This window comes from Capra hircus, chromosome 3 (assembly GCF_001704415.2).
Source record: "Capra hircus breed San Clemente chromosome 3, ASM170441v1, whole genome shotgun sequence".
In the NCBI taxonomy this organism is placed as follows: domain Eukaryota; kingdom Metazoa; phylum Chordata; class Mammalia; order Artiodactyla; family Bovidae; genus Capra; species Capra hircus.
The window spans coordinates 41874126-41900233 of record NC_030810.1 but is presented as its reverse complement, the minus strand read 5'-3'; the positions used below and the strand labels follow the sequence as shown (position 1 = coordinate 41900233).

The window sequence follows — 26108 nt, the reverse complement described above, 5'->3', positions numbered from 1 at the left end:
AGTGTCCGAATGATGGAATGTGAGAAATATTCAACTGACCACTTCTGGCTTTGAATATGGAAGAGGGCCAGGAGCCAAGGAATGCAGGCAGCCTTTAGAAGCTGGAAAAAGCAAGAAGATGGATTTTCCCCTAGAGATTCCAGAGAGGAACACATCCCTGTTAAAACCTTTTAAGCTATGAAGTTTGTGAAATTTCTTACAAAGGCCGTCATAACTAATACAATATGCACGTGAGCTAATCCTTCTAAACACTGTGGAGAAACTCTCCAGCTTCCAGAGTTAAGAACTCAGGTATAACAACCATTTCAGTGCCTCATTCAAAAGAAAAGGGAAGGTTAAAGAAATCTGGATTTGGATGTGGGGAAATTAGGCAATGCTTCAGGGAGTGTCTAGAATAAGGAACCTCTTTTACACCAAATAGGCTTTATGGCTCTCTGTATAAGAGGCATTATAACAAAATTTCCCTTGATTTGTATTTCTCCAGGGCCTCCCAGACTTACACACTTGGGGATGTAGCCCTCAGGAAAGAGAACCTGTGTGTGTGAGGGTGTAGATGAAAGTCCCAGAGCAGGTCCTGTATGCAGGCTGAGTGGGGAAGTGGCTTGTCAGACATCAGCCCCTGACTTTCTATTCTGCCCGCGGCTGGCCACCCCCTTGCCCTCTGCTGTGCCACTGTACTATTTACGTCACAGGGAATACAGTTTGCTGCTCTGAAATGTGTGTTATGAGGGAAACGAGAACAGATGCCGGTGGCATTTGACAACGGAGGTAGCAAGCCAAAGACGAGCTCAGGCAGGCCTGGCACTGCTGGGAGGGGTCATTTCAGAGACAGCCACCAACTGCTGGGCACTCACAGAGGTAGGTCAACTGAGGTCAAGGGCCTCTGCCCAACAGCCGTCTCAAACTGCCTTCCATGGTATGGGGGGAGGCCATGATTCTAACCTCCTTTCCACACTGCAAACATCCTGAAAGCAAAGAGTTCCTCAAGCAGCTGACACAGTGACTTCTCCTCCATAGCCAGGTCCTTGCTCAGTGGCTACCTGGTTAATAGTAAACTCCAAAAGACAGTGAAGGCAGATCTCACAACAATACGAATTCTCACCATAAATTCAAGAAGCACATTTCAATGTACAAAACATCCTCAAATACACCGTCTCAAATGATCCACTTAAGGATGCTATGCACTGAGGATTAGCAAACCTCCATTTAGCTGGGGAGTCCCTGGTGGCTCAGTGGTAAAGAATCTGTCTGACAATGCAGGAGACATGGGTTTGATCCCTGGGTCAGGAAGATCCCCCTGGAGGAGGAAATAGAAACCCACTCAGTATTCTTGCCTGGGAAATCCCACGGATGCAGGAGCTTGGTGGGCTACAGCTCATGGGGTCGCAAAAGAGTTGGCTAGGACTTAGCGACCAAACAACAAATACCATTTTGTGGAGGAGGATCTGAATTTCACAGGCACTAAGTGACTGGGCTCACGCTCCACAGCTCGGAGCTGGAGGAGTTGGGCCTGAACCCAGGTCTTCAGTGTCTTCAATTGGGAGTTCATCTGCATCTCAGAATCACTCCTCCCTCCCTGCCTTCCCTTCCTGTCTCCTTTCTGAAAACACTGAATATTTACTATGTACCAGACAACACTGTCCAAGACCCCATGGATATAAAGTTAACTAGGAAGGTTCTGGACCTGAAGAAGATCATAGTTTGGCACGGGAGGCAGCCATGTCACTGTGCAAACTGTGATACAACCTAAAACTAAGACACTTATTGAGTACTCTCTGTGCTATGTACTATATGATTAACATTTAGCATCATATGATGTAGATACTATCTTCCTTACTTTACAGGGAAGGAAATATAACTTTAGACTCATTAAGTACCTTGTAATTTGTAGCCAGATCCCTATGCTGTCTTAATTCCCCATCTCACACTCTTGGTCACTCTGCTGTGCTATGTCACCATAAGCACAAACATAAAGCTCTATGCCAGAGCAGTGAAAGAGCAGAGGAAAGATGGCTTGTATGCCCAGAAGAGTTAGAGAAGGACACTTTCCCTAGAAAGTGGATATGTCCATATATAGCAGCAGAGAGGAATGAACCAGGTCATTTAAAGATGATCTTTAAGTTTGATCCCTGATTCTAAAAACTGAACACAAGGAGAGAATACCCCAGAAAATTGATACCATTAAAAAATTTTTTTTTCTGAGCAATTATCACATGTAAAGCATTATCTGGGGATTTCATGAGGAATCAGATTCAGGTCCAACTCTGAAGGAGGTAATCCTGTATTTGCACTGAGAGAGGGGAGGTGAAACCACTTCTTAAGAGTGGTGCGGGGTAGAAAAAAGACTCTGAACTGGGCGCTGGGAGATCTGGATTCCAGTCCCAGTTTTATCACCAGTTCATCCAGTAAGCCCCTCAGCCTCTCAGTTCCATTTCTGTAGCAAATCCAGTGTTGAGACAGATGATATCCAGGGCCTCTTCTAGCTCTGATATTCTACTATTCTGACTCATGAAGAAGTAGAGGACAAGAGCTTACCTGGAGCAGTAGGCTGGAGAGGGAGAGAGCGGTTCATCTCATCAGAAGCCATCCCATAGGAGGTGCCTTTGAATCCTGAATCCTACCAGTGCCCACCAGGCAGGTCCCCTGCCTGTTCTCTACTCTCAACCTTGCAGAGGTTCCTCTAAATAATGAAACCACAAATCAGTGCCCCAAGAGATCAACATTTTTAAGATGCCCTTTATACATCCATAGCACCAAGTAGCTACTTGAAGATATTATAGTATTATTATGCTGTTATAGAATTACGGTAATTGACTATTTACTGGGTGTATTCTATGCATAAGGTGCCATGAGGAATGTTTTGCTGACAATTATCTACTCTTCTTGCCAAAGGTAAGCAGTGTGACTATCTCTACTCTAGAAATGAATCTGTGGGTGGAGAAGGTTAAATAACTTGCCTGAGGCCACAGGGCAACCAGTCCATGGCAGAGCCTATACTCCCACCCAGGACTGTCTGATCCCAAAGGCATAACTCTTCATCCCCCTGCTAGATAATCTGTGATGCTTCCAATCTGGATATCCTTCCTTCTCTTTAGTGTACAATGAGCAACTGAAAAGGCTGTAAAGTAGCCTGTACAAATCATACCAAATACTCACCTTACAGTTTGCAAAGTGCTTTCTCATAAATCCATCATCTGATTCTCATGGCAGCCAGTTGAGATGGAGTACTATTTCCGTTTTATAGAAGAAGAAACTGAATCTCAAGGGAAGTGAGTAACTTGGAGTTCTCTTAAACCTCCTTACCATGCTAATCACATACTCATCTAAATTTCTGAGGAATTATTTTTCAGAACATTGTGTCATGTGTCTTAAAATGTATCCAGTTATTTATATTTGGATTGCAGCATGGCTAACATAGGGCCTTCCTGGAGAGAAACGACCAAATGGCAACTGCTGTTTCCTTAAATCTTCTTCCAGGACTCAGTGTAAGTAATTTTTAAACAACTAAGAATAGTCCAGTGAATCCCAACCATCACAATAATACATCTTTTTTCTTTCAAGATGCCAGTACATTCGTTGGACTCTATCCTCTTTACTGAGTTGACAATGTTTATGTAAACTTCATAGAACATTTTGAGCCTGCTTTTCTGAGGATAAGACTGTATGTAGTGCTATGGAATAGATCATAAAGAACTTTCTTATATATTTTATACAAATCACATCTAAATGCAATTTAGCAAGACTTTGTCTATATGAGACACATACCTATCAGGTCTTCCCAACTACATACCCCAAGAAAGCACATAGACGGTCCTAAGAATAGGAGAGGGAGACTACCTTCTCCTCCACAAATTCATCAGAAGATCATTTCAATGCTGAGCAACTTCCACAAAACAACTTCTGAACGCTGGCGGAGGACGCTGGGCACCCAGACAGGCAGCCCATTCTCTTCAAAAGCAGGGGTGTGATTACTGGCTTGATTGCTCTCTCCCCTTTTGACTCTCCCTTTTCTCTCCTAGGTCACTGCCATCTCCTCCCTCCCCCTTCTCTTCTCTACTTAAGATTCTCTGTGAATCTCCCTGGGTGTTCCAGGCTGTGGAGAACACTTAGGGAACTGATTACTGTCTAGATTGGTCTCTCCCCTTTTGACTGCCCCTCTCCTCCTCCTAGTCACCTCTCTCTCCCTTCTCCCTCTTCTCTTCCCTGTGTAACTCCGTGAACCTCTCTGGGTGTTTCAGACTGTGAAGAACACATAGAAAATTGATTACTGGCTAGATTGGTCGCTCCCCTTTTGATTTTCCCTCTTCTCCCTCCTGGTTACCTCTGTCTCCCTCCTGGTCCCCTCTGTCTCCCTCCTCCCTCTTCTCTTCTCCATGTAATTCTGTGAACCACTCTGAGTGTCCCTTGCTGTGGGGAATCTTTTCACCATTAACCTAGATGTTTTATCATCAGTGCTGTATGGATGAAGAAGTCTTGAGGCTACTGTAAGAATAAGACTGAAAGCCACAGGCAGGAGGCTTAAATCCAAAATTTCAGAACATCAGAGAACTCCTGACTCCAGGGAGCATTAATCGACAAGAGCTCATCCAAAAGCCTCCATCCCTACACTGAAACCAAGCTCCACCCAAGAGCCAACAAGTCTCAGAGCAAGACATGCCACGCTAATTCTCCAGCAACTCAGGAACATAGCCCTGAGCATTAAAATACAGGCTGCCCAAAGTCACACCAAACCCACAGACACCTCACAACTCACTACTGGACACTTCATTGCACTCCAGAGAGAAGGGATCCAATGCCATCCACCAGAACACCAACATAAGCTTCCTTAATCAGGAAACTTTGGCAAGCCACTCGTCCAACCCCACCCACAGGGAGCAACCTCCACAATAAACAGGAACCACAAACTTCCAGCATACAGAAAGGCCACCCCAAACAGAGCAATCTAAACAAAATGAAAAGGCAGAGAAATATTCAGCAGGTAAAGGAACATGATAAATGCCCAACAAATCAAACAAAAGAGGAAGAGCTAGGGAGTCTACCTGAAAAAGAATTCAGAATAATCATAGTAACTGAAAGTGAAGTCGCTCAGTCATGTCCGACTCTTTGCAACCCCAAGGACTGTAGCCCACCAGGCTCCTCAGTCCATGGAATTTTCCAGGCAAGAGTACTAGAGCGGGTTGCCATTTCCTTCTCCAGGGGATCTTCCCAACCCAGGGATTGAACCCGGGTCTCCCACACTGCAGGCAGATGCTTTATCATCTGAGCCACCAGGGAAGCCCGTAATGATAGTAAAGATGATCCAAAATCTTGAAAACAAAATGGAGTTACAGATACATAGACTAGAGACAAGGATTAAGAAGATGCAAGGAATATTTAACAAGGACCTAGAAGAAATAAAAAAGAGTCAATCAATAATGAATAATGCAATAACTGAGATCAAAAGCACTCTGGATGGAACCAATAGTAGAATAACTGAGACAGAAGATAGGATAAGTGAGGTGGAAGATAGATTGGTGGAAATAAATGAAGCAGAAAGGAAAAATGAAAGAAGAATTAAAAGAAATGAGGAAAACCTTAAAGGCCTCTGGGACAATGTTAAATGTCCCAACATTCGAATCATAGGAGTCCTAGAAAAAGAAGACAAAAAGAAAGGCCATGAGAAAATACTTGAGGAGATAATAGTTGAAAACTTCCCTAAAATAGGGAAGGGAATGGCCACCCAAGTCCAAGAAACCCAGAGTCCAAGAAACCTCAGAGGGTCCCAAACAGGATAAACTCAAGGCAAAACACCCCAAGATGCACATTAATCAAATTAACGAAGATCAAACACAAAGAGCAAATATTAAAAGCAGCAAGGGAAAAGCAACAAATAACACACAAAGGGATTCCCATAAGGATAAAAGCCAATCTTTCAATAGAAACTCTTCAGGCCAAAAGGGAATCGCAGGACATACTTAAAGTGATGAAAGAGAAAAATGTACAACCCAGATTACTATACCCAGCAAAGATCTCATTCAAATATGAAGGAGAAATCAAAAGCTTTACAGACAAGCCAAAACTGAGAGAATTCAGCATCACCAAGCCAGCTCTTCAACAAATGCAAAAGGATCTTCTCTAGACAGGAAACAGAAAAGGTTTATAAACTTGAACACAAAACAACAAAGTAAATGGCAATGAGATCATACTTATCAATAATTACTCTAAATGTAAATGGGTTGAATGCCCCAACCAAAAGACAAAGACTGGCTGAATGGATACAAAAATAAGACACCTATATATGCTGTCTACAAGAGACCCACCTCAAAACAAGGGATACATACAGACTGAAGTGAAGGGCTGGAAAAAGATATTCCATGCAAATAAAGATCAAAAGAAAGCAGGAGTAGCAACACTCATATCAGAGAAAATAGACTTTGAAATAAAGGCCATGAAAAGAGACAAAGAAGGATACTACATAATGATCAAAGGATCAATCCAAGAAGAAGATATAACAATTATAAATATATATGCACTCAACATAGGAGCATCACAATATGTAAGGCAAATGCTAACAAGTATGAAAGGGGAAATCAACAGTAACACAATAATAGTGGGAGACTTTAATACCCCACTCACAACTATGGATAGATCAACTAAACAGAAAATTATCAAGGAAACACAAACTTTAAATGATACAATGGACCAGTTAGACCTAATTGATATCTATAGGATATTTCACCCCAAAACAATGAATTTCACCTTTTTATCAAGTCCACACAGAACATTCTCCAGGATAGATCACATCCTGGGCCATAAATCTAGCCTTGGTAAATTCAAAAAAATTGAAATCATCTCAAGCATCTTTTCCGATCACAGTGCAGTAAGATTAGATGTCAAATACAGGAAAAGAAAAAAACTATTAAAAATACAAATGTATGAAGGCTAAACAACACACTTCTGAATAACTGACAAATCACAGAATAAATTTTTAAAAAAATCAAAATATGCATAGAAACGAATGAAAACATGAAAACCCCAAACCTATGGGATTCAGTAAAAGCAATGCTAAGAGGAAGGTTCATAGCAATACAACCTTACCTCAAGAAACAAGAGAAAAATCAAATAAATAAGCTAACTTTACATCTAAAGCAACTAGAAAAGGAAGAAATGAAGAACCCCTAACTTTACACCTAAAGCAACTAGAAAAGGAAAAAATCATAAAAATTAGGACAGAAATAAATGAAAAAGAAACAAAGGCGACTATAGCAAAAATCAACAAAACTAAAAGCTGGTTCTTTGAGAAGATAAAATAGACAAACCATTAGCCAAGCTCATCAAGGAAAAAAGAGAGAAGAATCAAATCAACAAAATTAGAAATGAAAATGGAGAAATCACAACAGACAACACAGAAACACAAAGGATCATAAGAGACTACTATCAGCAACTATACGGCAATAAAATAGGCAACTTGGAAGAAATGGACACTTCATCATCTGAGCTACAGAGTTCTAAGGTCTAGAAAAGTAAAACCTTCCAAAACTGAACCAGGAAGAAATAGAAAATCTTAACAGATCCATCACAAGCATGGAAATAGAAACTGTAATCAAAAATCTTCCAACAAACAAAAGCCCAGGACCAGATGGCTTCAGGTGAATTTTACCAAAAATTCTCAAACTCAAACTCAAACTCTTCCAGAAAATTGCAGAGGAAGGTAAACTGCCAAACTCATTCTAATACCAAATTCACCCTAATACCAAAACCAGACAAAGATGCCACAAAAAGAGAAAACTACAAGCGAATATCACTGATGAACATAGATGCAAAAGTCCTTAACAAAATTCTAGCAAACAGAATCCAACAATATATTACAAAGATCATAGATCATGACCAACTGGGCTTTATCTCTGGGAATGCAAGGATTCTTCAACATTGCAAATCAATCACTGTGATACACCACATTAACAAATTGAAAGATAAAAACCATATGATTATCTCAATAGATGCAGAGAAAGCCTTTGACAAAATTCAACATCTATTTATGATGAAAACCCTCCAGAAAGCAGGCATAGAAGGTACATACCTCAACATAATAAAAGCCATATATGATAAACCCACAGCATACATTATCCTCAATGGTGAAAAATTGAAAGCATTTCCCCTAAAGTCCGGAACAAGACAAGGGTGCCCACTATCACTACTACTATTCAACATAGTTTTGGAAGTTTTAGCCACAGCAATCAGAAAATAAAAAGAAATAAAAAGAATCCAGATTGGGAAAGCAGTAAAACTCTCTGTTTGCAGATGACATGATCTGCTACATACAAAACACTAAAGACACCACCAGAAAATTACTAGAGCTAATCAATGAATATAGTAAAGATGTAAGATATAAAATTAACACACAGAAATCCCTTGCATTCCTATACACTAACAGTGAGAAATCAGAAAGAGATATTGAGGAAACAAGTCCATGCACCATTGGGACAAAAAGAATAAAATACTTAGGAATAAATCTACCTAAAGAAACAAAAGACCTATATATAGGAAACTATAAAACACTGATGAAAGAAATCAAAGATGACACAAATAGATGGACAAATACATCATGTTCATAGATCGGAAAAATCAATATAGTGAAAATGAGTATACTACCCAAAGCAAGCTATAGATTCAGTGCAATCTCTATCAAGCTACCAATGGTATTTTTCACAGAACTAGAACAAAGAATTTCACAATTTGTATGGAAGTACAAAAAACCTTGAATAGCCAAAGCAATCTTGAGAAAGAAAAATGGAATGGGAGGAATCAACCTGCCTGATTTCAGACTATATTACAAAGCTACAGTCATCAAGACAGTATGGTACTGGCACAAAGACAGAAATATAGATCAATGGAACAAAATAGAAAGCCCAGAGAAAAATCCACGCACCTATGGAAACCTTATCTTTGACAAAGGAGGCAGAGCACACAATGGAGAAAAGACAATCTCTTTAACAAGTGGTGCTGGGAAAACTGGTCAACCACTTTTAAAAGAATGAAACTAGAACACTTTCTAACACCATCAGTTCAGTTCAGTCGCTCAGTCGTGTCTGACTCTGCGACCCCATGAATCGCAGCACGCCAGGCCTCCCTGTCCATCACCATCTCCCGGAGTTCACTCAGACTCATGTCCATCGAGTCCATGATGCCATCCAGCCATCTCATCCTCGGTCGTCCCCTTCTCCTCCTGCCCCCAATCCCTTCCAGCATCAAAGTCTTTTCCAATGAGTCAACTCTTCACATGAGGTGGCCAGAGTATTGGAGTTTCAGCTTTAGCATCATTCCTTCCAAAGAAATCCCAGGGTTGATCTCCTTCAGAATGGACTGGTTGGATCTCCTTGCAGTCCAAGGGACTCTCAAGAGTCTTCTCCAACACCACAGTTCAAAAGCATCAATTCTTCGGCGCTCAGCTTTCTTAACAGTACAACTCTCACATCCATACATGACCACAGGAAAAACCATAGCCTTGACTAGACGGACGTTAGTTGGCAAAGTAACGTCTCTGCTTTTGAATATACTATCGAGGTTGGTCATAACTTTTCCTCCAAGGAGTAAGCGTCTTTTAATTTCATGGCTGCAGTCACCATCTGCAGTGATTTTCGAGCCCCAAAAAATAAAGTCTGACACTGTTTCTACTGTTTCCCCATCTATTTCCCATGAAGTGATAGGACCAGATGCCATGATCCTCGTTTTCTGAATGTTGAGCTTTAAGCCAACTTTTTCACTCTCCTTTTTTCACTTCCATCAAGAGGCTTTTTAGCTCCTCTTCACTTTCTGCCATAAGGGTGGTGTCATCTGCATATCTGAGGTTATTAATATTCCTCCCGGCAATCTTGATTCCAGCTTGTGTTTCTTCCAGTCCAGCATTTCTCATGATGTACTCTGCATAGAAGTTAAATAAGCAGGGTGACAATATACAGCCTTGACGTACTCCTTTTCCTATTTGGAACCAGTCTGTTGTTCCATGTCCAGTTCTAACTGTTGCTTCCTGACCTGCAAACAGATTTCTCAAGAGGCAGGTCAGGTGGTCTGGTATTCCCATCTCTTTCAGAATTTTCCACAGTTTACTGTGATCCACACAGTCAAAGGCTTTGGAATAGTCAATAAAGCAGAAATAGATGTTTTTCTGGAACTCTCTTGCTTTTTTCAAGATCCAGTGGATGTTGGCAATTTGATCTCTGGTTCCTTTGCCTTTTCTAAAACCAGCTTGAACATCAGGGAGTATGGATTAAAGATCTAAATGTAAGACCAGAAACTATAAAACTCCTAGAAGAAAACATAGGCAAAACACTCTGACATACATCACAGCAGGATCCTCTTTGATCCACCTTCCAGAGTAATGGAAATAAAAGATAAAATTAAACTTAAAAGCCTTTGTACAACAAAGGAAACTATAAGCAAGGTGAAGAGACAGCCTTCAGAATGGGAGACAATGATAGCAAATGAAGAAACTGACAAAGAATTAATCTCAAAAATATACAAGCTGTTCATGCAGCTCAATTCCAGAAAAATAAATGACCCAATCAAAACAAGGGCCAAAGAATTAAACAGACATTTCTCCAAAAAAGACATCCAGATGGCTAACAAACACATGAAAAGATGCTCAACATCACTCATTATCAGAGAAATACAAATCAAAACCACAAGGTGGTACCATCTCATGCTGGTCAGAATGGCTGCTATCTAAAAGTCTACAAACAATAAATGCTGGAGAGGGTGTGGAGAAAAGGGAACCCTCTTACACTGTTGGTGGGAATGCAAACTAGTACAGCCACTATGGAGAACAGTGTGGAGATTTCTTAAAAAACTGGAAATAGAATTCCCATATTACCCAGCAATCCCACTACTAGGCATACAAACTGAGGAAACCAAAATCGAAAGAGACACATGTACCCCAATGTTCATCACAGCACTGTTTATAATAGCCAGGACATGGAAGCAACCTAGATGTCCATCAGCAGATGAATGGATAAGAAAGCTGTGGTACATATACCCAATGAAATATTACTCAGCCATTAAAAAGAATGCATTGAATCAGTTCTAATGAGGTGGATGAAACTAGAGCCTATTATACAGAGTGAAGTAAGCCAGAAAGAAAAACACCAATACAGTATACTAATGCATATATATAGAATTGAGAAAGATGGTAACAATAACCCTGTATGCGAGACAGCAAAAGAGACACAGATGTATAGAACAGTCTTTTGGACTCTGTGGGAGAGGGCGAGGGTGGGATGATTTGAGAGAATAGCACTGAAACATGTATATTACCATACGTGAAACAGAGCGCCAGTACAGGTTTGATGCATGAGACAGGGTGCTCAGGGCTGGTGCACTGGGATGACCCTGAGGGATGGGATAGGCAGGGAGGTGGGAGGTGGAGTTCAGGATGGGGAACACGTGTACACCCATGGCTGATTCATGTCAATGTATGGCAAAAATACTACAGTATTGTAATGTAATTAGCCTCCAATTAAAATAAATAAATTAATTTTTTAAAAAAGAAAAGAAATGTTAATAATGTTTTGTTTCTCTATCTTATATAATCAGACTCTCTGACTGCTAGAAAAGGTGGCACAAGGTTTGCAAGGTTGCATGGTGTTTAAATCAGAGCAATTGCCACATGAAACCACAGGGATGAATCTCATAAAGGTAAATGTCGAACAACAGAAATAAAATATTAAAACGCACATAAAAATATGAGTTAATTTATATAAAGTTCCCAAGAGGCAAAAATGAATCTGTGATGTTAGAAGTCAAGATAGTGCTTACCTTGAGGGGGGTTGTGACTAGAAGGGGATTTGAGAGGGCCTTTTGTGGGGCTGACGATGCATTTCTTGTTGTGGATACTGACTGCATGGATATACTAATTTTATAAAAATTCACTGACTTCTACACTTGCAATGTGTGCACTTTTATTGCATTTCAGTAAAATGTTTCTGGTGAAAAATAACTCTCTAACTTCGTGGGCCTTGACAAACTATCATCTTGTTTTTTCCATCACATCTGTTTCCCTTGTGGCTCAGAGCATGAATCATCTGTATTCAATGCAGGAGACTCAGGTTATAGCCCTGGATGGGGAAGACCACTTGAAGAAGGGAATAGCAACTCACTCCAGTATTTTTGCCTGGGAAATCACATGAACAGTGGAGCCTGGTGGGCTACAGTCCATAGGGTTGTAAAGAGTTGGACACGATTGAGCGACTAACACTTTATTTCCCTTTGGAACTTCTCAGTGGGCAGTGTTCTACCTTTAATTCTGAAATTCCTCAACTAACCTCAACCTTATCTGCCCAGTTTTGTGTTTTTTCATGGTTACCAGAGAGCAAAGCCAACATGGTTTGAAGAAGAAAAGGTTCTGACATTTACAACTGTGAGTCTTTGAGCAGTTGCTTGCTCAGTGTGACCTTAAGGATTTCTATCTAGAAAACTGGGGAAATAAAGGCTGCTTCATAAGGTTGCTTCAGAAGGTTATGATTACTCGTCATGAGGATTAGATGAAATAATGTGTGCAAAAGCTATTAGAAATCCTAGTATAAAGGCAATCCTGGAAATCTGACCTTTGCCCTTAACTCATCCCCACCCTGCCCAGTCTGCTTGAATCTTCATCTAACATGAATCCCATCAACAGTAATAAATAAAACAACAGTATTCCCCACTACCTGGGAATTCCTGGGAAATTCCCATTGTCTATATTTTCTCTTCTGCTATAGTTGAAAAGCATCCACCCTAGGTTAATTAAATCTACCACAGATGCCTTATGCTAATCTCAGCAGGGTTCTAAATGCAGTTTTATCATCTCCCTACTGATTTCCCATAGTTGTATATGAAAACATTCCCACTGCTCACAAATTTCCATTCCCAGATCTATCTACCAAAGACCCAATTTCCACTTTTACCAAAGATCCAATTTCCTACTTCACTGGTAAGATAAAGGTCAATTTGAATTCCACCAGCTTCACCCCTTTTATGCCTCAGGAGGCTTCTTTATCTTCATGTTTACCTATCATTTTAGTGTCCCTCCTCATTTTGTTTTGTTTTTCTTTTCCATCTCAGTTTCCACCCCCACCCAGCCCAGGACCTTGCTAATTTCAGTTATGTGTTCTTGTTTTGTTGTTGTTGTTTAGTTGCTAAATCATGTCCAACTTTTTCGTGACCCCATGAACTGTAGCCCTCCAGGCTCTCTGTCCATGGGATTTCCCAGGCAAGAATACTGTAGTGGGTTGCCATTTCCTTCTCCAGGGGATCTTCTTCACCTAGGGATCGAAGTCACATCTCCTGCATTTCAGGTGAATTTTTTACCACTGAGCCAGCCCGATTTTAGTCATACCTTCACTCATTTACGCCTTTAGCACTTGCTCTTCATGACATTCACTGTTTTTACCTACGTGATCATTTATGTTTCACTCATCCTACAACAACGTAAGAGTTTTTCTTTAGGTCCTGTTTCAACATTATCCCAACTTTCTTTTATTGCCACCTTCCAGAGAAATATCCTCACCAGCCCATCGAACTTCAATGTTTGTAGTCCTGCTTCTACTCTCTTTCAATGGCAACTGTGTTCTCTCTCTCAAGAACCAGTGGCCTCCAAAATGTGAAATTTAGTGGATACTCCTTAGTATCCATGGACATGTCACACTTAACATAGCAACTCTAATCTCTCCTTTGGCGATCCCACTTACTTCCACGTCTTTAAATGCTATTTTCATTTTGATAGCTCCCAAATTTTTGGCCCTGCTCTTTCATGGAAGTGCCACATCTACATCTCCAATTGACTAATGCAATTTACCACATTATTATTCTACTTCTACAAACTCAAACTTATCATAAAATCAGTCATTTTATGGAATAAACACTGTTCAGGGCATTTGATTTTCCAAACTGGTTATTTCGCTAGCCTACAGAGCAATCATAGGCAAGTTCTGGATTTTCTTCTCAGTGAGACAAAGGGATTGGGCATAATCATAATGACTTTCCGGAGAAGGCAATGGCACCCCACTCTAGTACTCTTGTCTGGAAAATCCCGTGGGCGGAGGAGCCTGGTGGGCTGCAGTCCATGGGGTTGCTAAGAGTCAGACACAACTAAGCGACTTCACTTTCACTTTTCACTTTCCTGAATTAGAGAAGGAAATGGCAACCCACTCCAGTGTTCTTGCCTGGAGAATCCCAGGGACTGTGGAGCCTGGTGGGCTGCCATCTATGGGGTCACACAGAGTCAGACATGACTGAAGCAACTTAGCAGCAGCAGCATAATGACTTTCATAGCTGTGAAATTCTATAATGCTATGTTTAAAAAGATAAAGCCATTGTCTTTTTCCTACTTACAATCTGCCCTTTTCCCTGACTTCTATATTTTTATTAATGGTACCACCATTTAGTCGTTATCTAAACTTAGTCTCAACTTTATCTTCCATGCATCCTTTTTTTCCTCAATTTCTATAACCCACCAGTTGGCAGATTCAGTGAGTTCTACCTCAAAAATATCTATTGCACCTAGTCCCACCTTTTCCTTTCTCTCATTATAAATTATAGTCAAGCCCTCATTTAACCAACCAGAATTTTTGCATCACTTTCTCACTGGTCTCCATGTTTTATACCATCAAAAGATAGGTTTTCTTCATATATAGCTCTTATTACATCAAATGTCAGCTCAAACATATCTAATGACTACCATGATTTTTCTAATACATCCAAATACCTTTATTTGATGTTCAGAGCTCTTTATAACCCAAGTCTAACATCACCTACTCTTCTCCTTTACCTAATCTCAGTCGCAAACACAGAGATTGATTTGTTCCCCAAATAAGTACTGTTATTTTCACCACTCTGTCTTGGTTTGTGCTGTTTCTCTGCCTAGACGATATTCTCTGTAATCCCTAATTGAAATCCTTGCCATCAATCAAGCTCCAAGTCAGATGTTACTTTAAGTCTTCCTTGAATCACACATCTGGAAGCCCACTCTCCCTGCTCAGATGGCACCAACGTCACATTCTTGGTGACCCTTAATCATATTTGTGGCTGATAAAAAGTGACTTATATAAACTCATTTTTCCTATTGTCTGTAGAGCAGAGGCCATGTCCCCTTTGTACTCAGACCAATATTTCTATTGCAGGCTCACAACAGAAGGGGGATAAAAGAATGAATTATGTATCTAATATTGTACTTAGTGTATGACAAAAAAATAAAAATCACAGGAAACATGCTTTTAAGGAGTAGTGGGAGAGACAAATTACTACCTAAGGAGACAATCATGAAACAATTAAATGATTTTCTAACATATCACCATCAAATTGAATTGCTTCTGGTTTAGGTTCAGAGTTTGTTCCAACTAGGCTCCAACTGGATAGTATCAAACATAAATTGCCCTGGATTACTTTTTTTATGAGTAAAATATAGAAGTGTCTAATTTAACTAAAAAAAAAAAGAAAGAAACCCCCAAACAAAGACAGCCAGTTAAATTTCAATTTCAGACAAGTAATCTTTTAGTTCTTATACTAAACAATTATTTTTTATTTATATGAAATTCAGTTTTAGCTGGCATCTTGCATTTTATTTGGCAGTCCTAAATGAGGGAACTGTTCTTAACTATCTCTGAGGCTGACTACTCCAGCATTATACATTCAGTAGTATTTTCAGAGAAAGGAAAGATAAAATTGTGCTGTTCCCTTGGCTTGTAATTCCCTTCCCTGAGTCTCTACACTCAGATTTTAGTCCAGTTATAGATGCTGTTAAAACATTTTGAGTCTCCTATCAAACATAGCACCTTCTTATCCCTCCAGTTGCCCTCTCTGATCACTCTTTATCCCATTAGCCTGTTCTCTTTCTGTTATCTGAAAGTGTCTTCTCCACTCTCCTGGGCACATGATGATTGTCTCTCTCTGTCACTAGACTGTAATCTTCAGAAGGAAGGGTCTTTACTATCCCGTTCACTGCTATAATCCAGCACCTAGGACAATCATAGTAGGTGTATGAAACACTTAAACAAAAAACAAAAATACAGTAAATGTTAAAAATGAATTTTTGGTCAAAGAGGACTGCTGCTGCTGCTAAGTCGCTTCAGTCGTGTCCAGCTCTGTGTGACCCCATAGACGGCAGCCTACCAGGCTCCACCGTCCCTGGGATTCTCCAGGCAAGAACACTGGAGCGGGTTGCCATTTCCTTCTCCAATGCATGAAAGTGGAAAGTGAAAAGTGAAAGTGAAGTCGCTTAGTCGCGACCCCATGGACTGCAGCCCACCAGGCTCCTCCGTCCGTGGATTTTCCAGGCAAGAGTATTGGGGTGGGCTGCCAAAAGAGGAATAATGCGCTCCAAAAGAAGAAAGCTAGGTGGGCTAAAGTGGTTAAGAAAGGCTTCTTGGAGGAAGTGGGATTTTAGAAATGCCATTGACCAGTGGTTTGGGGGAGGGTGTATATCACCTGAATAAGCTTAGGAACATTCTTAAGCCCTCTCCCCCTCCTCACTGGGCCAATCAGAATTTATGGTGGTTGATAAGCACTATGTTTAATGTCAAAAGGCTCTCCAGATGGTTCTAATATAATCCCTCTACCCTATTTGAGAACTTCTTCCACAAAGGATGGATAGGATTTGGTTAAGCAGAAAGCATTAAGTATGGTATTATTAGCAAAGAACAATGTGAATGGAGCACAATGAGAAGAAAAAGAACATAAGCTATCAGGTAGCATAAAAGTACTGCTCAGATTGGAACAGAGTTAAGAAACTTGTCCACCAGCTTGTAGGCAATGGAGAATAAAGGAAGGATTTTCGAGGGAAATAAAATTATAAAACTAGGAATTGCTGGCTATAACTTATACCAGAATCAGGAAACTCTGGGGAACCAAACACAGTCCACTTCCTATTTTTGTAAATAAAGTTTAAGAGGAACACACCCATGCTTCTTTGTTTACACATTGCCTAGTACTGCTTTCACTGGAAGTTTAGCACAGTGTCTATAATATCAACTCTCACCAAGCACCACGAGTCCTTTAAGAGTCTGCCATTGCAGAAATGGCCTCATTGCCAAGACTCAACTAATTCATTTTCTGTGATGATTACACTTAGGCATTCATTAAATCCCAGATACTTGAAAGGATTTGGGATATACAGGTTCTATGTTAAAGTGCTGGGTTCTATATTTACATGACTTGTGAGTCCTAGACCTTGCTTATCATCTATCATATTTATCATACTCTCTATATATGTGGTTCTGATAACATAAATCAGTGGTTTGTAGGGTCTTCCAACCTGGCAAAGAACAGGAAGATATAAATAACCACACAGCAAGTTCAAGTCTTTTCTCAGAAACTGATATCTGACGGCTAGTGGATTGGTATGAAGCTTGGTTCCCAGCAATAGCACCAGACATATGAGCAGGCAGGCTGTCATGGCTAAGTTTTCCAGTAACTCCCAAAATAACCCCTTTCACCTCTTTCCCCATATAGTTACACAAACACTAATTTCCATCCTTATCACACTTCTAGTCCTCACCCAACTCTAAGTCTTACTTCTGGGAATAACCAAACATTTTAGGCAAATGGCTAGAGTTTGGTTTCCTGAGAGCTTCCTCCTGGAAATGGTACTGTTTTAGATGGCTTTAAAAGAGCTTTCCATCTCTTCCTACCCCGAGGGTAATGTGGAAGAAAAATTCCCTTTTGGCTACAGTAGATGATGCAGCATTTATTCAAGAAATATTTATCCAGACAGAGTCTATCGTGTGTTATACCGAGGTTAAATGGTGAAAAAATAAACATTAGTGAATGACTTATTAATAACTAGTTTTAGTGCTTAGACAGTTATATTCTCATATGGGTAATTTAAGTGGTGAAGATGAAGTAGTGATAATCACTGGGTATCATGCAAGACTACAGAATGGTCACCTAACAAAGTCTTGGGGACTTCTTGGAGGAAGTGGTACCTAAGTGATAAACTGAAAGAGCTACACACATCAAGAGGAAATAGCGGAGAGAAACCAAAAAATGAGAAGTTCTGAAACCCCACAAAGGATAAAATACCAGAGTCCCATGTCTATAATATGGTAAACAGTTGCATATATCTGAATACAGCTACAAATCTTTCTGGCAGGTTCCCATCACTCTGTGTTATGTTGCATAAGGGAACAAGGGTTTTGGACTTCTTTTCATTAATTTTTATTTATTTTAATTAATTTATGTATCTTAATTGGAGGCTAATTACTTTACAATGTTATGGGAATCAACATGAATATTCTACTTTTTATATTGCCAATACTTTTTATATTGTATGTGTGTGTATGTGTGTGAACTCTGGCCATCGCTTAACCTTTCAGAACATAAATTTTCGCATTTGTCAGATTGGGCTAAGAATACGTGCCCTTGAAAGACTTACAGGAATCCAATGACACAATGTGTAGGAAAGCTGTAATCTCTAAAATGCAAAGGATTATTATTCTAATTCCTGCCATTGCCCAGGCCACTCCCTGCTTCCATCCACTGTTGCCCATCCAGATCAGCTCAGCAAATGCAAGCTAATTTTAATGTCATCTGCTGAAAATAAATCAAATATAGTGATCAAGAGCCAAAAGACCAGAGTTTTAGATTCTCCCAGGCTGCATGACATCATAGCCCACGTAATATGTAGCAGTCCATGGGATTCTCTAGGCAAGAATACAGGAGTGGTTTGCCGTTTCCTTCTCCAGGGGAATCTTCCTGACCCAGGGATCAAACCCAGGTTTTCTACATTGCAGGCAGATTCTTTACCATTTGAGCCACCAGCGAAGCCCCTAACACAACAAGGTAACCTTCGGGGAAACTTACAAAACTGGGCAATCTGTAATTCTTTGTCTTTCTTGCTCATTTGACAAATGTGGAAACCGATGGAGAAGAGTCCTGTAAGTGTCACCCAGTTAGGGGGTGATGATAAGGGCGTCTGGCTTGTATGAACTGTGCATTTCCATCAACTCCTTCTGTTTCAGGACCTTCTCAAGTCCTCCAGAAACAAGTACAGGGACAGCGAAATGCAATCTGGAAGCAGTTTAGCCTTCCCCATTTTCACCCAGTGAAGCTGTGTCCTAATCTCTCCCTGCTTCTGGGTGATCACTTCCCAGACAAAGTTAATCAGTTGGATGAGTAGTAAGCGCCAAACTTTAGCAGGAGCTTTCTCTCAAGTTATAAACACCCAGTGAAGTTGTTACTTGTATTTCTCCCATACAGTCATTCCTTAGGAGAAGTTGAGCAGGGATCCCTGTAAGAAAAAGGTCTTTGTAACTAATGAGTGTAAAAACCAAACCTGTCATTTGGGAAAGGAACTTATTTATGTCCTAGGCTGTGGAATACATTACTGACCTAGTTTTAAGTAGCACTTAAAATGAACTTTAACATTTTCATTTCATTGTTATTATTCTATTATGAGGTCATACTTAACGTGTTTGCAGACATTTTTCTCTAGTATCTCCCTTGTTTTTGAAATGGGCAGGTAATTTGGTGTAGTTAAAACAAAAGAATACTTTCCAGTGGCAAAAAGACTGGCAATGTAGCCTCAGCTCTATTGCTCACTAGTACTGAGGATCTTGGCATGTCAATAAACTTCTCTGGGCCTCAGCTTCCTCCTCTGTGACATGGAGGTATCATGAGTCCGCTTTACTTCAGGATATGCTGGAGCAAGAATGACAACTACAAGAAGCATAAATGTTACCTAAGGACCATGATCTCTAATTCAGTCTCCCAAAACGCAAACCTTTACAGACTGGGAATACAGCAGACTCTCAGGAAATACTTGCTGGTCAAATGAAGAAGCTCCAAAATGGGTCCTTAAATTAATGGAAAAGTGCGCTTAAATTATTAAAAAATTATCAGTTGACTAAAATCTGCTAACCTGATATCGGTAGTCTGGTGTATGTGGAAGTCACTGTGAGGTCTAGAAGGCATCCGTAGGCTTGCACTGTGGCCCATTCATGAACAAACAGTTTTCTTCTGAGTGTTTTAGAGTATTATACCCTATACACACACAGGCACACACACGCATACATATCCATGCTACTTTTTATTAGGGAAAAAATGGAGTCTTTCTGAGGGGTTAGTGGCTTGATCTTCAGAGGTCACCCATTTAACTGTTACTTATCAATAATGTCATGTTTGGGTGAGAAACTCCAATAAAAATTTTAGAAAACTAACCCGTTTATGAATAATACATCTGGATAATAGAAATGGAGCAGTATGTGACCAGTTGTGATTGCCCAATCCATCCAGGGTAGAGAGAGTGCCCTGGCATAGAGTCCTCTTCTTAATGGAACTCAGACCCTCTGGAAACCAAAAACATAAAAAAGGGTAAAGCTTTGAGCTCAGAGTCTATGTCTAATTTTACCTGTGGTCACAGCTACTTATACAGTGTAAGCATCTAATTCATGTTTGATGAATGTCTTAATAAGTGAGTGACTGGGGAATGGAAAGAGTTCTAGACTGGGAGTCAGATGTGGATGCTAGCCCACATTCTATCAACAGCTATGTGAGCAGAGGGATGTCACTCCAAATCTCTGTCCCTCACATGTGAAATGAGAACATTGGATAAATCAGCAGCCCATAATTGATAAAGTGCAGTGAACTGGCTAATCTCTCCTTGGTAGGCAAAGAAGAGTGAATCCAGCCAGAAGTGATGTTCCAGGCTGCAGCCAGGAATGAGGTCTGAGTACTGACTGAGTGCCCAGAACTAAATGGGTAATATTCCCTTCCATAATCAGTGTCTCAGGAAATCTTATGAAGAAGGGAAACAAAATCACCTGAAAATGAATTTATTCAAGGAAGCTGTTGGCTTTAGCTGGTCACTCTTGAAAGTCTTACATGGCTGAAGATAAAATCCAGAATACTAGAGAGAAGATATTCCTCTGGATGCCTGTATTTGTGCAAAGGAGCAAATGTCCTCAATATGCATTTTGTTGTATTTTAATATTAATATGATTAGGAGTTTATACTAGAGCATGTTATTTTTCCTTGTTATTTTCATCCTGCAATCAACTTTATTATTATTAAAAAGTACTAAAGGGATGGCTGCCATGAACACAGTGCTTTCCACTTTACTAAATGTTTTTATATCCATGTAAAGGGCTACAGTGATGCACTCAGAGGGACATTCAAGTTACCAAGCAGAGATTAATATCTTAGTTTCATTGTGTGGAACTTTTCAGTTTGTTAAGAAATGTTTGTAAGGTGGAAATCTAATAGCTGTCAGGTGCAACATTCACCTGACTGGCCACACACATGCTTATCTGGAGTATTCTAAGGCTGTTGTTTGTGGAAAGACCCCAAGTTGTGAAAGCTTGAGTTCAAATTTGGACCCTGCCCCATGAGAGTCATATGACTTTGGACAGATGATCGAATTTTTGTTACGGACAGCATATCTTTGATTTAATGCAATAATTTCCCCAGAGTTTCTGTGTGAGGATGTAAAAGACTGTGAAACACCTAGCGCATAGTACGTGTTCCAAAGATGTTAATCTTCCTCTTTTCTTCAGACAGGTCTTCCCTTCTGCGGTCTATCTGTCCTCCATCACTGAACCTACTAACTAATATGTAGTTAGTTAACCAAAACCAACCTATCAGTCAAGAAAGTTTCTTCTCTTAATTCCACTTATCAAAATGTGTCTTCTTCCTGCCCCCTAAGATAGTCCTCCTCCTACTTTCAAAAATTTAATGAAAACTCCCACCTAGCCTGACACGACCATAATGACTTACTTGAAAAGTGAAAGTGAAAGTTGCTTAGTCGTGTCTGACTCTTTGAGAACCCATGGACAACAGAGTCCGCGGAATTCCCCAGGCCAGAATACTGGAGTGGGTAGCCTTTCCCTTCCCCAGGGGATCTTCCCAACCCAGGGATCCTGCACTGCAGGTGGATTCTCTACCAGCTGAGCCACAATGACTTAGGGGTAGTTTTAACTTTGAGAACAGAAGGCAGTAAGAGAACAAAAGTATATTATTACATTGTTCTGTTGATGGGCTTAAGACATTTCATTAATACAGTTTCATAGGACTTACCATTCTTTTTTGTATACATTCCCTTATTGTACATCTGAGGAATTTATAATAAGGAACACACTTTGGAATTCACACTTAAATTCACTAACAAATGAGTAAAATAGTGTTTGGCAGACTTTTAAATATAATGGAGTAAGACAACTTTGTTATCACCATGTGAAATATAAGGTAAAGAATCATAATGGAATAATAATCTGGCCTACTACTTAACACATTATGCAGAAAATACTACAATGAAGTGGCTTTGGGGCATGAGAAAGTGAAGGTTAGAACATTCTGATGTGGCTCTCTTCATTCTTATTGTTTGGATAGACTATAAAAATGAAGCAATAACATCATTTTATTTGTCCTGTTTTGTGGAAGACTTTGAGAGTTGCTTTTTAAAATCTGTCTCTTTGTTTTATTTTTCTGGTAGAAATGTAGTATTGAGAGATGTCCATGAGCTAATGAAATTCAAAGAAGTTTAAAACAAAACTTTCATTATGTGGCACAACAAGTTACTTATAAAGTTCTGAAAATGGGAAAGGCCCAAAATGAAACCTAGGAACACAAACATCCATTCACGGAAACGGGACACAGTAAGGACATTAGGTAATAATGGATTTTCCATCCTTATGGATCTTACACAAGATCTTTGTAGAGGAAGAAAATGAAACAAGCCTAGGAACACTGAATAATTCAGTCATGTTTCCCAAGACCCTGAATCAGAATCTATGTGACTCTAACTAACGTGCAGTGAATGATGATACGGTTCATGGCTGTCTAACAAGAAAGAGACAAGACAAGAAGGAATCAAAGGCCCATACATGGTAATTCAAAAACAGAACTGAAGAACCCCTAGAAAATCAACCAACCTAGAATTGACTAAGCTTCATTCTAGACTAACAGCATGGAATACAACAATCTTCCAGAAGACAAATGTTTCTACCTGCATCTTGAGTCACTGAAGGACAGGGTATGAAAGTGTCACCTCATAGGTATAAGCCTAACTTCTGATCAAAGAACTTATTAGGACTTATCTACATATTCCAAGGAATCCTGTGCAAAACTTGATAAAATACAGGATTAAGAGTGGTTTTGAATTACTGAGGGCCTGTTAAGAGCAGTAAAATATTCACCGATGCAGCAAGTATGTGCCAGCCATTTTTCTAAATCCATGAGAAGGTACTAAGGTGACAAAAATTCCTGCCCTCATGGAGCTTATATCCCTTTAGTTAACAGCTACAAAACAGCCATAGACAGGCATTACTGCAGATGAGGAAATTGAGATTTTTTTTTAAGTTATTATATTTTATGCTTTTGGGGGGTGGGGTGGGGAGAGGGGGCCACAAGACATGTGGGATCTTAGTTCTCCAACCAGGGATCAAACTTATGCCCCCTGAATTGGAAGCATGGAGTCTTAACCACTGGACCACCAGGGAAAAATGAGTAACTTGCTTAAGGTCACAGAGCATGTAACCAATAAGTCAAAATTCAAATCCAGTTCCGGGCAGCTTCAAAGCCTGAGTTTTCACCCACTTTGCTACACCATATCTTAGGAGCAACAGAAAAAAGATTCTACTGAGGGTTAACACATCCACTGCAACTTAGGTACATATTCTCCATTGTGTGTGTGCATCCTAAGTTGAGTCTAACTCTTTGCGACCCTATGGACTGTAGCCCACCAGACTACTTCTGTCCATGGAATTCTCCAGGCAAGAATATAGGCAAATTGCCATGCTCTTCTCCAGGGGATCTTCCCAATCCAGGGATGGAACCCGCATCTCTTATGAGACTCTCCTGCATTGGCAGGTGGGTTCTTTACCACTAACATCACTAGTGAAGCCCATATTCTCCATTAAAAAACACTCATTTCAGGCTTGTGGTAAGCACAGTACAACTTACCAAGGAGGCAGCAACTCACTACCATGTGCTAACCAATAGGCAGGCTCTCATCCATCCATAATTTATGAACCAGGTATGTGTCAAACCTTAGACCAGTGCCTGGAAATATAAGGCATGGCCTTTGCTTTCAAGGAGTCTAGTGGGAAAGAAAAGCATATAAATGGATCGTCATAATTCAGCACAATGAAGCTGAGATAAAGACAAGGATGTCTCCAGGATGCTCTGGAGAGAGCAGAAAAGAGATCAACACAGCCTGAAAGGAAGGACTGTTGAGCCCTGGGCTGAGTCTTAAGCAGAAAAGGGAGGTGGAGTGAGAAAACTCTAAAGTGCTTTGAGGAGAGACAGAGAATGACATGTGCAGGGAAGTGAAAGACAGCATGATGCTTGAGAAACTGCAAGTATTTCAACGTGCCGGGTCGGGTGTGAGTGGGTTGCTTCTGAAAAGGAGCTGTACTGTATTTGAGCAAGGCGTACGTGTTTGGGGGGAGGTGTCACAGATAGAAAAGAAACTGGGGAACATACGTAGAAATCCAGTAATAAGTTACGAAACCTATGTAATGGGTCTCAGGCAGTATTTATTTAAACAACAAATAAATAGACTAGAATAGAAAGTGGCAGGTAGTAAGATAGTGTTTCAGAAAACACACGCATATGTGGGAACTAAGTCTTGGTATAAAGTGTATGTCTTCTTTAAATTTATTTTTAATTAGAGGATAATTGCTTTACAATGTTGTGTTGGTTTCTACCATAAATGAATATGAATCAGCCATAGGTATACACATGTCCTCCCACCCCTTGAACCTTTCTCCCACCTCCCACCCCATCCTACCCCTCTAGGTTGTCACAGAGCACTGGGTTTGAGCTCCCTGAGTCATACAGCAAATTCCCACTGACTCTCTGTTTTAGATATGTTAATGTATATGTTTTGATGCCACTCTCTCAAGTCATCCTACCCACTCCTTTCACCACTGTGGTCACAAGTCTGTTCTCCATATCTGCGGCATCTCCATCGCTGCCCAGCAAATAGGTTCATCAGTACAATCTTTCTAGATCCATGTAAAATGTATGTCTTACTGTGAGTCATGATCCAAAAAGTTGAACCACTACATCTTCCAAGGAGCAGACTATCCCTTTGGATCCATTCAATAGGGCTCCCTGGTGGAATCTACTATCTATTCCTGTCAGGAGACAAAGAGAGGTCACTTGAAACTAATCTGTCCCAGTTTCTTAAATATTCTCCACACTCCAAAGTCCATGATCTAATTCTAAATCTCAAGTGCTCATAGAGATAAAACTCCAATGACCAGGGCTATTTCTGAAAAGCAATTAATATTTCCATTTTGAAGAAGTGAGAAAAAAATACATACACAAAGTAAAGCTTCAAATGACTCTAAGTAAGTTTGGGGCCAGCAAAAATTCTCTGACCCGGCTACGTTTTCCACCAAATGAATCACCCAGGTACAGAGCCAACACATTTGAGTCATGAAACATACCCTGTGTTGTATCTTTGTATTCTTTTCCTTTACACAGGGATTTTCCCTAAATTTTTGTTTGGATTTTATTCCTCACTTTCTCTTCTAATTCAATTTCTGGCCAGTTTCTCAGCTCTTCAATTTTTCTTTGACAGTGCTTAATCTGTTTCTCTCCTCTTTTGTCTCATCATTCAGAATTAACAAGGATAAAAAAGTTCATATGCAAAGAAAATCTACATAAGTATAGCTCTAAAAAAGAAAGAACTTAAGTTGTTATTGTTTCTTTCTTTTACATTTATTAAGTATTGGTCTGCAAAGCATCAGAGTTAAAGAGAAAATTAACTGAAGTAGTTTAATAAATACTTCACTAAATATCTGGCTAATTTAGGCTAGTAAGAGAGAGATTGATAAATCAAATCAAAAATTCAGTTTGGGCCTAAATTAATTAGATCACCAGCCAATATCAGTAGAATTAGTCAGAAATTGTGTTTTGTGAGTTGCCACTCACATTAGTTTATGAATCAACAATCAGAAGTCGATGCTGGAAATGAATGATAATCTCTCAAGCCCTAATGATTTATTGTCCTCTAAGAATACATTAGTTTGCCAACAAAAGTCCATCTAGTCACGGCTACAGTTTTTCCAGTGGTCATGTACAGATGTGAGAGTTGGACTGTGAAGAAAGCTGAGCGCCAAAGAATTGATGCTTTTGAACTGTGGTGTTGGAGAAGACTC

The 26108-nt window shown here is 40.0% G+C and overlaps 1 protein-coding gene across 3 annotated transcripts in view; it reads right to left on the bottom strand.

Annotated features, from left to right (window-relative positions):
• Positions 1-26108, bottom strand: part of PDE4B (phosphodiesterase 4B) — a 613613-nt gene that overhangs the window by 66133 nt on the left and 521372 nt on the right. The window contains exon 1 of one of the 3 annotated variants that reach the window (XM_018045239.1): positions 2536-3100. The exons of the other annotated variants lie outside the window; for them this stretch is intronic. Within the exon in view, the coding sequence (XP_017900728.1) occupies positions 2536-2587 (52 nt within the window). The 5' untranslated portion in view covers positions 2588-3100. Of the gene's footprint in view, positions 1-2535; positions 3101-26108 lie in introns of those variants that run through there. 3 annotated transcript variants of the gene reach the window in all.